This window comes from Vombatus ursinus, unplaced genomic scaffold (genome assembly GCF_900497805.2).
Source record: "Vombatus ursinus unplaced genomic scaffold, bare-nosed wombat genome assembly UNPS02014832.1, whole genome shotgun sequence".
In the NCBI taxonomy this organism is placed as follows: Eukaryota; Metazoa; Chordata; class Mammalia; order Diprotodontia; family Vombatidae; genus Vombatus; species Vombatus ursinus.
In genome coordinates, this window is record NW_020954610.1 from 36419928 (window position 1) to 36435416 (window position 15489).

General features: G+C 38.4%; 1 protein-coding gene across 1 annotated transcript in view; it reads right to left on the reverse strand.

Annotated features, from left to right (window-relative positions):
* GDA (guanine deaminase) overlaps nt 1–15489 on the reverse strand; it is an 80472-nt gene that overhangs the window by 40149 nt on the left and 24834 nt on the right. Inside the window, exon 2 of the mRNA XM_027839063.1 lies at nt 7210–7298. Within this exon, the coding sequence (XP_027694864.1) occupies nt 7210–7298 (89 nt within the window). The remainder of the gene's footprint in view (nt 1–7209; nt 7299–15489) is intronic.

Consider the following 15489-nt stretch of genomic DNA (forward strand, 5'->3'; position numbering starts at 1 on the left):
CAGAACCTGCCAGAGCTTGTACTCCAATCACCTTTGACAACTCAGGGTTGTCCAACCTTCGTGCCATCATAAGGCACTGGAATAGGACTTCTATGGAATGCACAAAGGAATTTAATAAATAATTATTGGCTTGAATTTGATTTGACAGCCTTAATGCAGACACAAAAAGCTTTTCCACATCATTATGGCGATTCACTTTTAATCTAATACTAACCCTAAACTTCTCCAAACTGATCTGCTTAACTGTGAGTATGCGGACACAGGTTCCCAGACATTCTAATGGAATAACCTAAGTTACTTGAGCTTGCACTTCAACAAAAGAAAAAAGACTGAAAAATATTTATCAATTCAAAAATGTACTATTTGAAGGAAAGGGAAATATGGGGTTGACAGTTGTGAAACTCTAGCACAATGATTTTCTTTTAAAACACACCCTGCCAAGAATGACAGAAATATGACATAGTTGATAATTCAACCAAAAAAACTCTAGATTCAAAGTCTGTGTTTATCTGCAAATGTCTCAAAAAGGAAGTAATAGATGGTACCAAGAACAGTACCGAGAGTCATAAATACGTGAATTTTTCTGTGTAAGCCTGAAAAGGTACTTACTTGCATTTCTCTAAATAAAGATGAAAAGTAATAGGTTCTGAATATCTAGGGTCTTAAATGCCAGTCTTTATCATGCTGACAATGGAAAGCCTTTGAAAGCTTTTCAACAGGGGTACAATATGATGGGAACAATGTTTCAGAAAGATTAATCTGGCAGGATTGTGCAGGATGAATTGAAGAAAGGAGAGTCTGAAATTTGGAAGACCCACTAGAAAACAGTTAATAAATCTAGATATGAATAGCTATGGGCCTGAATTAGGATGTTAACTCAGTAGAAAAGGAAGAGAAGGGACAGATACCAGGGATATTTAGAAAATATCTCTTGGAAAGATAGGACTTTTCTCCATCTCATTTTCACTCTGTTCCACAAGTGAGATAAGGCCTACTAAATATCTTCAACCTAATAAAGAAGAATCTTAGAATTTTATTGTAGTGGCCAAGGAAGGAGGGTATTGGGGGGAGGGGAGTAAGTCAAAGACAAAACTTTTTAAAGCCTAAGTGATTGGAAGAATGATCATTGAAATAGGTGGTGAAGATGATTTAGGGAGTGTGGAGGAGATAGTTAAGTTTAAGACAGGCTGGCATCTGAGATAGGCAGTTGGAAATAGAGATGTGGAGCTCAGGAAAGAAGGCAGGAAATTAGATATAGACTCAAGTATCACTGACGGACACAGATGACTGCTGAAGCCCCAGTTAGGTGGCAGTAGAAGAAGAAGAACCACTGACGATGGAAGAGGAGCAGTCAGAAAACAAGGAAATGTAACAGGATGAAGGAGAATCCTAAAGCCTATGGGAGGGAGAGTTTCAAGAGGTACGGAGCTGCTTAACAGTATTGACTTGAGCGCAAGGGCTAAGAAAAAGCAACTGAATTCAAGCATTAGGATATTGCTGGTGATTTCTGGGGAAAGTAGTGTTGGTGCAGTGGGGCTGTGGGGCCCAGTCACTTCAGCCACTATCCAGGGAAACCACTGTTGTCAGGGTTTGACCTGGCAACAGTTTCTGCAAGTGCTACATAACTCCTGCCTCCTCAGCAACCACAGCTATTGAAAATCTGGAAAAGAAAGTCTTCATCACTAACGTCCTTGGCACTGTCAAATGGTTCCACATCAGAAACACATATGATTTTATCAGTAGAAATAACATCAAAGATGAATCATCACGATCCTCTTTGCTGATGCAGACTAAGGACCATAGGGCTTTTCCAGCTGACTTGAGGCTGAAATCTCCCATATGTATGTATTGTCTCCCTTTGTTAGCAGGGACTTGTCTTGCTTTTCTATCTGTATCCCCAGCACTTATCCCTGTAATTTGCACATAATAAGTACTAAATAAATGCTTTTTTCATTCATTCAATAAGGAGCAAGTGGGTGATGTGGTTGTAAAGGCATCAAACAGATATACTCACTGGGCTTTCCAATGAAAGAAGAGGGATTGGACAGCTATCCTGCTCTTCTTAGAGCAGGGTCAAGTGAAAGCACTTTTCCTTTTTCAAAGACTCCTATACTTGTGGAAGTATGTGGACAGTAGGGAAGCCAGTGAAGAAGTTCAAGATGCTAGAGATCAAAGCATAATTGAGAGGGCAATGTCCTTGAGGGGGATAGACATGATACAGTGCATTCCCAACAGTACTGCAAATGGCACCTGTTATAAGACAACAGATAGGTTAGGGAATAGAAAGTACAGTCAAACTGCTTATTAATGTGAAGCTGAATAAATAGCATTCTGTTGACTTTGTATGTTCATATTTATTAACTATGCTTTGTATATATATATATATATATATATGTATAGATATACATACCCACACGTGTGTGTGCATGTGTGTGTGTATTGTATATACTACATACTTGTCTCTCCCATTAGATTATAATATTTCTATGAGCAGGGCAGATTTTATTCTTGGTGCTTGTATCTCCCGTGCCTGGCACATAGTAGGTGCTTAATAAATATGTGTTGACTGATTGACTTAAATAAAGGTAGTCCCGTTGGAAAGACCTTGTCTAATATCTCAAGAAATGGGCTTCTGGTATGAGGTGGGATGGCAACGTGTAGAGTATATGTCTTTTCTATGTGGATTACAGTATACAAGACTACTGGGGCATGTGTGTGTTTGGAGTTTTCAGTGTTTGTCTGCCCATGAGGAGTAAAGCAACCTCCGTGTTGGGAGATTGTATTAGGTTGAAGGTTTCTGTCAGGCTGTGTCTCATGTGTGGAGCAGAATGATGATGAGATGGAGACAGGTGGCAGCTATACTGAAAAGCAGGGGAAATGCTAAGGGCACTGTATGATGATAGAAGAGAAAAGAGAGAAATGAGGGCCTTTCCCTTCTCATCTCATTTCTGCTGTTGTGGCTTGGCTTATAAGTAGCTGAGTTTTCAACACAATCCTCCTTTCGTAAAATCAGAGCTCTAGAGCTGAAAGGGACCTAAGCAGCTGCCATCTAGTCCAGCCCTATCATCTGACTGATGAACAACCTGTAGCCCCAGGGTTGTTATTTACAAGCAAGTGGCAACACTGGGATTTGAACCTGGGTCCTGTGACTGCCAATTCAGCATTCTATTTATTAAGCTTCTACTCAATACTAGGCATTATGCCAGGTACTGGAAATTCAAATATGAAAAATGACCCCTTCTCTGCTCTCAGAGAGTGAATAGGAGGATTAAACACCTATACAAATAAGGGAGAACATGAAGGAGGCTGCAAGTCATTCCTGAGAAAATCATGAATTTAACAGGCTCTAAGTATTAGGCATTGAGCTGGCTGCTAGAAATTTATTTACTTTTTTTTTTAAGGCAATTGGGGGTACTAGAAATTTAAAGCTAAACCATGACATAATCTCCACACTTAGGGAGTGGGCACGGACTGAAGGTGATTAAGTGTGCTGCAACGGTGAGTGTGGATAAATTACAAGTAATTCCTCAAGGGATCAAGAAAGCATAGGAGCTTACCCTGAACTGTCACTGTTTTGGATATGGAAAAAAAATCCATACTAACAAGCATTTTAATTGCACTTTCTACTTGCTAAGCTATCTGCTGTCTTGCAGCAGGTGTCATTTGCAATATGTTTGGGACACACCCCATCATTTCTATCCCCCTTAAGGACTCTCAATTCTCTCAATTATGCTTTGATCCCTAGAATCTTGAACTTCTTCACTGGCTTCCCTTCTGTCGGTACTCCACATGTCTCTAAAGTCTTTGAAGGCATATACTATAAAAGAGTCAAAGACAGAGGGAAAGGACCCGTATGTTCAAAAATATTTATATAGCGCTCTGTGAGGCAGCAAAGAAGTAGGTGTTCATTAATTGGGGAATGGCTGAACAAATTATGGTAGATGAATGTAAAGGAATATTATCACAACCTAAGAAATGACAAATATGAAAAATTCTGAGAATCAAGGGAAGACTTACATGATATAATGAAAAAGTGAAATGAGCAGAACCAGGGATACAATTTATACAATGACTACAACAATGTAAAGGAAAACAATTCTGGTAGACTTCTGAATTCTAATCAAAGTAGTGAGTGACTAATCACAACTTCAGAAGACTGTTGTTGAAGAAAATACAGAAGACAAAAAGGAATTCAGAAGGGGACACGAGTAGGGCAATTTTGTCACTACCTTGTTAAACTTATTAGAAATAAAGAGAAATTCATGGTTTCATAACAAATACTCTTTTTGTTCTTTGTATATTGAAACATCCAAGCTTCTTGGAAAAGATGAGGAACAGGGGCAGAGACTGGAACTGGGATTTCACTGATAACAAGGAACTCCCATTTGGGCAAACTCCTTCTACTGATGTAGTTTGGAACAACTCAGAGACCTAGCATTAAGAGGTTAAATGATTTGTCAAGAGTCACATAGCCATGGGTAGCTAAGTGGCGCAGTGGATAGAGGTCCGGCCTTGGAGTCAGGAGGACCTGAGTTCAAATCCAGCCTCAGACACTTGGTACTAGCTATGTGATCCTGGGGCAAGTCACTTAACCTCAAATGCCTCACCAAAAAAAAAAAGTCACAAAGCCAGTATGTGTCAGAAGCAAGACTTGAAGCCAGGTTTTTCTTGCTTCAAGACCAGCTTTCTGTCCAGTAGATCAAAGATGTCAAACACAAAAAGAAACCAATCCCTGCATGTTGACTTAGAAAATCACAAATTAACATTATATATGTTTTAATACATTTTCATTTATTTTGTTAAATATTTCCCAATTACAATTTAATCGTGTTCTGGCTACTCTCAAGAGTTTTGTGGTTGTATGTTGCAGGCCAGGAATTTGATATTTCTGCCCTGTATCACACTATCTTTCTAAAGGTACAAAAGAAGATATATATACATATATATGTATATATGTGTATGTGAATATACATATATATGTATATATTAGATATGGCCAATGTGTTGACTTTTTGTTCCTTCTATTTGTGCAAGAAAGAGTTAGTGGATAGTAATAGAGATGCAAAAAAAAAATCAAAAAAAGAATCTGGGATTTACTCTCCCATATCCACATTCAGTATCAGTGGGAAGAGTTGGTGCATACTGCAAGTAATCTAGTAGGGAAGCACACACATAAAAAACACTCATACCTGTGGCACTCAGGCAGCCCAACATCCTTTCCTTTCTTGTGGTCATGCTTCTCCCACTGGACATAGCATCTCCACCGGATAGGATGCTGAGCTGGGTTTTGTGCCTGTCTCTCAAGAGCTCAACTCCTAATGACCAGATATGACTCTCTTCTCAACTCACAAGTCCATTCATTCCTCAGAGCTCTCTTCTCCACTGACTACGCCCTACAGAGTATATCTTGCTTTTTGAAGAGCTAACCAGCAGCATGGCCACCAGGACCAACGGCTAGCCTCCCTCTAGTGCTGCTGCTTGACAGAACTTTTTCACATTTCAATGTGAAACGGGGATAGAGACTCTTCTTTGCTCTCCTTTTTAAGGCTTCAACACTTCTTTGTCTCTGTTATCTGCCCCTTAACATCTGTAATTTCATCAACTGGGCTAGGGGAAATGAGTTGATCAAAACATGTTGGATAGAGAGTACCAATTTTGGAGTCAGGAAGACATGAATTCAAATCATGCTTCAGATACTTACTAGTTATGTGACCCTGGGTAAGTCACTCAACCTCTTTGTGCCTCAGTTTTCTCATCTGTAAAATGAGTATGATAATAGTACCTACCTCACAAGGTTATGAGAATCAAATGAGATTATTATATATGTGTGAATATACATATGTGTATATATATATACATACATACATGTATATATAATGTTTTGCAAACTATATAAATGTTAGCTATTATTATTTTTATCCTTGGCCCCCTACTACAAAAGAAAAAAAAATTTAATTTCTTTTAGCCCACTGCTGAATTTCTTTCAGGTCCTAGCCAAATTGTACTGAGAGGTGGCAGATAGTCTAACTTGATTTTATATGGATTACCTTTTTTTTCTAGACTTTGGCAAGTCATGGCCTTAGGAATAATAACATTTATTCTGCATACCTATTCACTCTTCTAAAAAAATTCCTGGAAGGAAAATGATGGGCACAATTCACACTACCTTAGAAACATACTTCTTTAGGAACAAGATGAAATAGCTATTTGTTTTCTGTTTCTATAAAAATAGATCAATTTGTTCATTCAGAGAGATTGTGGGCCAACCATAAAACCAGTTCTGAAAACAAAAAACAAAAATCATCACCACTATTAAACCCTTCTGATCAATAAAGAAATATTCAATATTTTCCATGAAAATACCTCAATATTTCATGCTGCAGACCACTAATTCTCAAATATTTTTATCATTCAACTCCATACTCTCCTCTACTCTATTTTCTCAAAAAGGGTTCTGTGTCCTAAGGGAGGATTTCTTATAATCCAACTCCAATGAATGACATCAAATCAAAAAAGTACTGTTTATAAACCATTCTCTATGCTGATTCTAAACTAAAGAGATTTTTGCAATCTTTAAGCTCCCTCTTGGTATGTGGGCACCTTTGAAAACTAAACACTCTCCTTTAAAGTCACTGGAATATTTGGGGGAGGGATAGAGCATATCCCAAAAATCTTAGTGCAATTTAAACATTAAAACTGTAAAACTTTTGGGACACCCCATATACAGCTATCAATGAAAAATCCAAATTATCCACGTCCAAAAGTTCTCTTGTGCGTTTGTTTTTGACAGTTCAGAAAAGAGTCTGAAGGAAGAGGACACTAACCTAGAAAAACACCCTTCCTCTGAAGATCTCTCATCAACTTTTCCATTGCTTGTCTTAGCCTTCCTAGATGAATGTCTCATTCCCTCCCATCTCCCCACAGAACCATATTCCTCTTTCCAATCTTCCTTGGTTCCTAGTAGAATATGAGAAGTGGGGCCAGTAGACCTAAACCCCAGTCAGCACAGTGAATCCTCCACAGGAGTTTTGGGGTAGGGGATAGCTTTGGAATAGTGGCCTATTGGTCCAATGGGAGGAAAGGGGGAGGGAGATTAGAAACCTACAGAGAGAGTACAAATAAATCCAATAAAACAAAACAAAGTAATATTTTCTGGGACCTGAAGATTTGTGGTCAACAAGTTTAATTGTTCTAGGTAAAAGGACTTACTGGATATTGAGTTCTTTCACTTCAATTGGTGTGAAGCCCCATTCTGTTGCCAGTTTTTCTTGCTGGGATGCATGTTCCAAAAACACTATCTTTAAGGGAAGAAAAAAGAGTCACGAAGTTAATATACATATACACACACATACATACATACATACACATATATATTTGCTATTTATTATATGTCTTTTGAAATGAGAATTTAGTTTAGTGGAATTAAATTAATAAGCTAGTGACAACTGTCTAGGTAGATTTTTTTTAATAAATAAAAATGTATTTCAGTCATTCAGCTATATGTATATGTATATATATGTGTATATATATATACACATACACACACACACATATATATACACATACATACATACATACACACATACATACATACATACATACATACATACATACATACATACATATATATATATATATATATCAGTTACTATGTGCCAAGCACTGTTCTAAGAGCTGGGAACACAAATATAAGTATAAAGAAAAACAGTCCCGGTCTCCAGGAGTTTACATTATAGAGGGAAAGATACCATATAAAAGATGAAAAGTGGGAGGGGGAAGGAATGGGCAGGGACAAAGGTACCCCGACCTCCTGGCATGTCAGAGAAAGTCCTAGAGGGAGTCCCAAGTGCAGCTTGGAACCAGGAGAGACACGAGACATGGCTGGCCTGGATGCCTGCCTTAAATGGAGGTTCTGTGAAGAGTCAATCAATTGGTAAATATTTATTCAGAGGCACTGTGCTAGTAGCTGGGGACTCAAAAACAAAAACAAAAACAAATAATCTCTACTAACAATGTATTTACTTTCTAATGCAGACAGTAACTAAATATAAATATACAGAATAAATATAAAGTTAATAGATATATACATGCGTAGATGATGCAATAACAAAAATGCTGGGCCTAGAGTCAGGAAGACCCAACTTCCTGAGTTCAAATCTGACCTCAGACACTTACTAGCTGTGTGACTCTGGGCAACGTTTGCCTCAGTTTCCTCATCTGTAAAATGAGCTGGAGAAGGAAATGGCAAACCACTCCAGTATCTTTGCCAAGAAAACCCCAAATGGGGTCAGGAAGAGTCAGACGTGACTAAACAGGTGGTAGCTATGGATAATTATACTTCTGATAGTTATATCTTGGGTTTCCTAACCAGACTGCTAGCTGTTCAAAACACCTGAAAATCATAGTTCAAGTATTCTTTAGGAAAGGCCAATCAAACATTTAACAAATATTTACTGAAACAACACTGTTCCGTAGAAGGAGCCCTGGGTTAGAAGTCAAAGGTCCTGGGTTCATATACATTCATATAATGTTTTAAGAATTACAAAGATTCATTACCTCCTTTGATCCTCATAAGAACCCTTCAAGATAAGAACTATTATGTCCATTTTACAGATGAGGCTCAGAGAAGTTTCTCGCCTAGGGTCACTCAGCTAATATGTATCTGAAGCAGGATTTGATATGTAAGGGCAAGTGACCCCTTCTTCATGGGTTTTCTGCCATCAGAAAAATATTATTACATTTGGGAAACAAATGATAGTAAAATAGGGAGAAGCAACATGGCACTGTAAATAAAAAGCTGGCTTCTAAACCAGGAAGATCCAGGCTCAAGTCCTGTATCTGACATATCCCTGGGCAAATCATTTAGCTCCTCAGTGGTCTTGGCAATTCCATAAGACAGTAAGTTCCAGAGAAGATACTGAGTAGCATTGGTAGAATGAGTTTCCTCTTTTTGAGAATTCCCTACTTGATTCCAATCAATCAAGTATGTATTGACCACCTACTATGTGTCAGGTCTTGTACTTGGGGATGTAAGAACAAAGAATTAAATTATCCCTACTTGCAGTGAGCCTACATTCTAATGGAGGAGACAAACAGACACAGAAATATATGTACATATTTATTTGCATATATAGTTAATAAATAAAAATATATGGAGTACTTAAATACAAGTGGCAGTTGAAGGGAGGGGAAACAGGAAAGACTTTGGGTAGAAAATGGTGCCTGAAGTGTTTCTCAAAGAAAGACAAGAATAATATCAGGAAGAATTGAGGAAGTAATGCATTCTAGGCATGGGAGATGGCACAGGGCAAAGGTATGGAGAAGGAGGTTGCATGTCATGTTGCATAAGAAACAGTGAGAAGGCCAGATTGGCCAGATCAGAGTATGGAAGGAAGAGTAATGCATATACCCTTACAAACATGTAAACTTGCCATGACAGCAAACTAACAACACAACATGCCACACACAGTCCCACCCTTGAAGGCATAGTTCCTTCTCGGTCAGAGATGCATGAAGCATGTATTTAGACAGTTAAGTTATTCCTTTAGTCAAACACATCCATGCGTTCTAAAACTTGAAATTAAGAATACTTGGGATGAGCAATAATGAAAATGTCAGAAATCCTAATGCCAAAAATGAATGAGAAATGGCTGTCGGCTAATGAATGGGATCTTTGGAAGATGAATCCTTGAAATACCAGATGGAAGATTTGGGCAACTAGCTTGTTGCTAAGGAACAGTATACAGCCATCCTCAAACCATAGCTCCACTGCTGAAATAGTTCGACTGTCGAATCCATCCCAAGAAAGTTGCCAGAGGAGTCCAAGAAGGTAAGACCAGAAGGATTAGTGAGCACTGCACAAGAATGAAAAATGCCACAGTATACCACTTCACATCAAATGATTTAAGACAAAACTGATCCTAGACAGATTTAGAGCTCAAAGAGACTTTGGAAATAATCTGTGCAGACCATCCACTGACTTGGAGTAATTCAATCCAGTAATTTAATAAGGATAAGTGTATACAAAAGAAGCATTAACCATTGCATTGTAACATGTGTTAAGAATACGAGGACAAAAATGATCGTTCCTGCCCTCAAGAAGCTTATGTTCAACTAGGGTGGAACAGCATATGACAGATAAGTAAATGGAAATATATATGTTTTAAAAATGTAACTATTAGGGAAAGCAAACACTAATAACTAGGGGAAACAGGGAAAGCACTTGAGCCGAGCTTTGAAGACAGCCAGGTTGGAGAGGCAGAAGTGGGAAGGGAAAACATTCTAAGCACTGGGAACAGCCCATGCAAAGGCATGATGGCAGGAAATGAACTGGTATATATCTGAGGAATACCAAGGAAGCCAGTTTGGATAGCCCATAGTGTGTGAAAAGGAGTAATGTACAAACATTCTGAATAGATATTCAGTGTAGTGGAGCTACGCTGAGGAGGGCTTTAAATTCTAAGCAGAGAAATTTGTATTTTATTTTCAAATTTTTTTTTTTTGGCTAGGCAATGGGGCTAAGTGACTTGCCCAGGATCACGCAGCTAATATAATAAGTGTTATGTGTCTGAGGCCAGATTTGAACTCAGGTCCTCCTGAATCCAGAGCCGGCACTCCATCCACTGTGCCACCTAGCTGCCGCTGAAATGTGTGTTTTATTCTACAGATAATGGGGAGCCACAGAAGTTTCTTGGGCAGGTGAGTGACACAGTCATAACTATGTTTGTGATTCTGTGATTAATTCTGATTTGGCAACTGGGTGGGGAATGGAATAGAGAAGACAGAAGCTAGAGTCTATCGCAGTAATCTAGGGGAGAGGTGTTGAGGGTTTGATTGTCACAATGCGATGGTGTGAATGGAGAGGAGATAGATGTGAGAGGGAGGAAGTAAAATTGCTAAGATTTGTCTAATGATTGGATGTGAACGATAAGGAACAGTGAAGTGTCACAGCTAACTCGAAGATTGTGAATCTGGGTTATTGGAAGAATAGTGATACCCTGACAAAAATAGAAAAATAAGGACAGGTAGATTTGGATGACTAAGAGGAAGGTACCAAGTTCTGGTTTGGACAAGTGAAAATTAAGATGCCTATGGAACAACCAGATGGAGATGTTGAGAAGGAGGTTGATTACATGGAAACAGAGAAAGACCAAGATTATCACAAAGCTAGAAGAAAAGAATATAAATGAGAAAGAGATACAGCACACAACTAAAGTAACTCTAACAGGAGCTATTGCTATTGATGCTAAAAATGAGAAATGGATGGAGGAAAGGACACTGACACCTACTATGAAAATTCCACACAGAAGTTTAACGGATTTAAATCAGCTGCTATTACAAGGAAACTAAAAATTTCTAAAGACCGCCTTCACAAAATGCAAAGAAAAGAGAACAAAACAAGAAATGATACACAATTATATATCTGAAAACGTTTAATTATTTGCTAATAGCAAACTCCTGAACAAAAGGTGTACACACTGACTCTGTCTAGCTCACCTAGAACTAAATCTTCCTTCTTGATTTTGTGACCTCTTTAGAATTTTGGGAAATTAATGTGATTTCTGTCTTTAAGTACATAGCTGTCAGTGTATATAGTGTTCTTTTGGTTCTGTTTTCTTTAATGAACAGTGTTTAAACGCAAGTTTTCTCTTGTGTTTTTGAATTTCTCATATTTCTTATTTATTGCAGCAAAACAATATTTTATTTTATTGATATGCCATAATTTGTCCAACCATTCTCAATTACTAGGCATCTAGTTTGTCGTGAGTGTTCTGCTATCATCGGTAAGGCTGCCCAGAATATTTTTGCATAGATAAGCCTTCTTTACCCTGCCTCCTCCTTTTCTTCCCCCAAGCTCAGCTTCTATGTCGAGTAATAGAACAACCAGGTTAAAACTTGTTAATATTAAACAAAAATTCTTACTCTACACATAGTTTTTCTGAAACGTTGAACCAATTCACAACCCCACAATGAGTATATTTTCATGGCTATTTTACCATAATCATACCAGAACTGAACTTGATCATATTTCATTATCTCTGAAAGTGGCAACAGGGCACAGTGAATGGAAAACCAGCCTCAAAGCCAGGAAGACATGCGTCCAAGTCCCACCTATAACACACTTGCTGTGTGACCCTAGGCAAGTCACTTAACCTCTCAGTACCCAAGGCAACTTGATAAGAGCAGATGCTGCTACTTATCTGCACTGGTACAGGGAGTTCCCTACATCACTGAAATCACAGGTACAGTGCCTGGTCCTTATCCCTTAATCATCTTTGTCAATTTCGCTGAAGGTAGAGTCATAATTAGGGGCAGCTAGGTGGTACAGTGGATAGAGTCAGGAAGCAATTCTACCCCTCAGTGGGACTTTATTTAGAATTCTTTGTTATTTCCATAGTGCTTTCTACAAATATTTGGTTATATATGGAACTCTATTGTCATTATCATTATTATTGTTGTTGTTATTAATTATAGTTCACGTTTACATAGCATTTTATGGTTTGCAAAGCACTTTACATATATTATCACATCTTCTCCTCACAACTCTTTGGAATAGGGGTTTTGTTATAATTTTCGTTTTACAGATGAGACAATTGAAGCATACTGAGATTAATGACTAGCCCAGGATTAGACAATTAGTAAGTATGTGATGCGGGATCTGAACCATAAGCTTCCTGACCCTAGGTCCAGCACTCCATTCTAGATGCCACATTCCTCACCTTCTCCACATTGTTGGCCATCTTCTTTTCTTTTTCTCATTTTTTTTTTTTGCTACGGAAATTGGGGTTAAGTGACTTGCCCAGGGTCACACAGCTAGTGGGTGTCAAGTGTCTGAGGCTGGATTTGAACTCAAGTCCTCCTAACTCCAAAGCTGGAGCTCTATTCACTGCGCCACTTAGCTGCTCCCTCCATCTTCTTTTCTTATCATACATTCCCCTGACAATATCTCTCATTCCTTTGAGATCTTTAAAATTCCTTCTTCTTCCTCCTACGTTTCAGCCTCCTCACCCAACCATCCTCCACTAGGTGGTATTCATTTTCAATTCTCCAGAAACCTATTTTCTACTCTCCTAGTCAAACAACAACTCAGGTAAGAGTATTTGCATTTAAAAGACAAGCCTTTGTTTCCAAGAGAAACTAGCAGTCATTAAGGGAGCTTTGCAATTTCTGAAAGGCAAGCCAGCCCACTCTCTTCCTCCTATTTAATTCCCAACTCATAGTCCATTTGTACCATGGTATATGATGTACGAATGAATGATTTTTAACACGGCTCTTTTGATTATTCTCAGTCACTGTGAAGCTTTCTGCCATCTCAAAATTACATAGAGCTATTTTATCTTGCTATTTAAGAAGAAAGGTCCTTTTTGTTTCTCAGAGCTGGAAGATGCATTCCACCCCCCACTCTCCATTTCTTTGTATCTTTAATGTTGAAATTGAGGGCATCTTCATTTCAATTTCTCTCTGTCACATTAATTACAAAGTCATTCCTAGTTTCCCCCCAGAAACCAAATGTTTGGCAGAATCTAATTCAAGGGTGTGCTCACAGAGCCTATTTTGGGTCTTTCTTGACTGTATTCAAGAAGTTGTGTGAGACGATCAAGGCGGACTTTGAGTCCTGAGTCTGTGCATCTGCCAAACAAAACCAAGGGCTTATTTCTTTAGTCTGGAGGAGCTTCATAAATTAACAAAAGTGTGGTGATAGTTTCCAGGTTAAATTTATGAAGTCTACCTCTAATAACCCATTTCACTTATTCAACAAGTATTTCCATACAAAATACCTATGTAAGTACATGTGCTCATACATGTGTATGAGTGCATGTGTGTGCAAAATACATTCTTGCAGTGTTGGAATGTTTGAGTATAATCATTTACTTGTATATCTTATACCATAATAGGTTCCAAATAGTTTCATTATGTAAATATTTGTAAATCACACATGTGGGCATGCATATATAGATATACATACATGTATGTGTGTATATATGCGTATACATTCACACACAGGGGCAGTGTAACATAGTGGATAGAGCTGGCCGTGAGGCCAAACATTTTTTAGTTTAAGACCCACCTCCACTATGAACTAGCAATGTGACCCTGGGCAAGTCACACAACTTTTTAGTGTTATAGGTGATTTTCTAAGACTATAAGTTGCAGGGAAGATGCCAATCTACATTAGTAGAGGGAATTTCCTTATTTGGGAACTCCTTATTCCAATGAAATTACAGGTCCAGTCCCCAGTCCTCTATCCCCATCCATATGTATATATACATACATTCTCTCTCTCTCTCTCTCTCTCTCTCTCCCTTCCTCCCTCTCTCTGTCTCTTTTTCTTTCTCTATCTCTCTTTCCCTCCCCTCTCTGTCACTGTCTCGCAAGTGCAGGCGTGTGCACACACACACACACACACACACACACACCTGTGCATGCCCACACACAACCATTAATATTTTAAGAATATATTATTTCTATTACCACAGTTTATAATCCTTTTATGCCTAACCTTCTTGGGTCTCAGTTTACCCATCTGTAAAATGAGAGAGTTAAACTAGATAGCCACTGGGGTCCCTTCCAGCTCTACAACTAATATCTTATGAAGACAGACTTGATGGATTGTTATCCTCAGCCTTTTTAGAATAGAGTTCTCCCTACTTAGCTAGGCTGGCCTCCAGATAACAGGCACATGCTAATAGCCGACCAATTCTCAAAGTCCTTCCAGCTTGGGAGAAGCCACAACAGCTTATATTCTGCTGGTGTGGCTTTTCAGACCTATGGGTCATCTCCATGCAATGAGGCATCAGAAAAAAATGTTAGTAGACAATAATACACATACACACATACATATATATACATATATACACACACACATATGTGTGTATGTAGTATTAATATAGAAACATTTGAGCATTTTTTAAATAAACCAAATTAACAGGAATTCTGTTCTTATTTTCAGAAGAGTATTTAAAAAAAACTGAATATATAAATATGGTATGTTCTGGGTGACATAATACTCCTTCCCTTTTCATTTGGCTCTGTTTTCTTATGGTAGGTCTAAAATAGCTATGACATTAAGCTTATATGATGAACATATTGTCAACTTGGGTTGAATTCTGTTGAGTTACCCATCACTTCTGGTGTTTATGAGGAGAGTGGAAGAGTTATTTCTATGAGGTTACATGTAATCAGATTTAAAGCTGGAAGGTAACCTAGTCAAACCTCCTTATTTTACAAATAAGGAAACTGAGGATCACAGAGTTGACTTGCTCAAGTTTGTTGTTGTTCAGTTGTTTTTAGTTCTGTCTCACTCTTTGTGACCCCATTTGGGTTTTTTTTGGCAAAGACACCTGGAATGGTTTACCATTTCCATCTGCAGCTCATTTTATAGATGAGGAAACTGAGGCAAACAGGGTTAAGTGACTTGCCCAGGGTGACACAGGAAGTATCTGAGGCCAGATCTGAACTCAGGAACATAAGTCTTCCTCACTCCAGGGC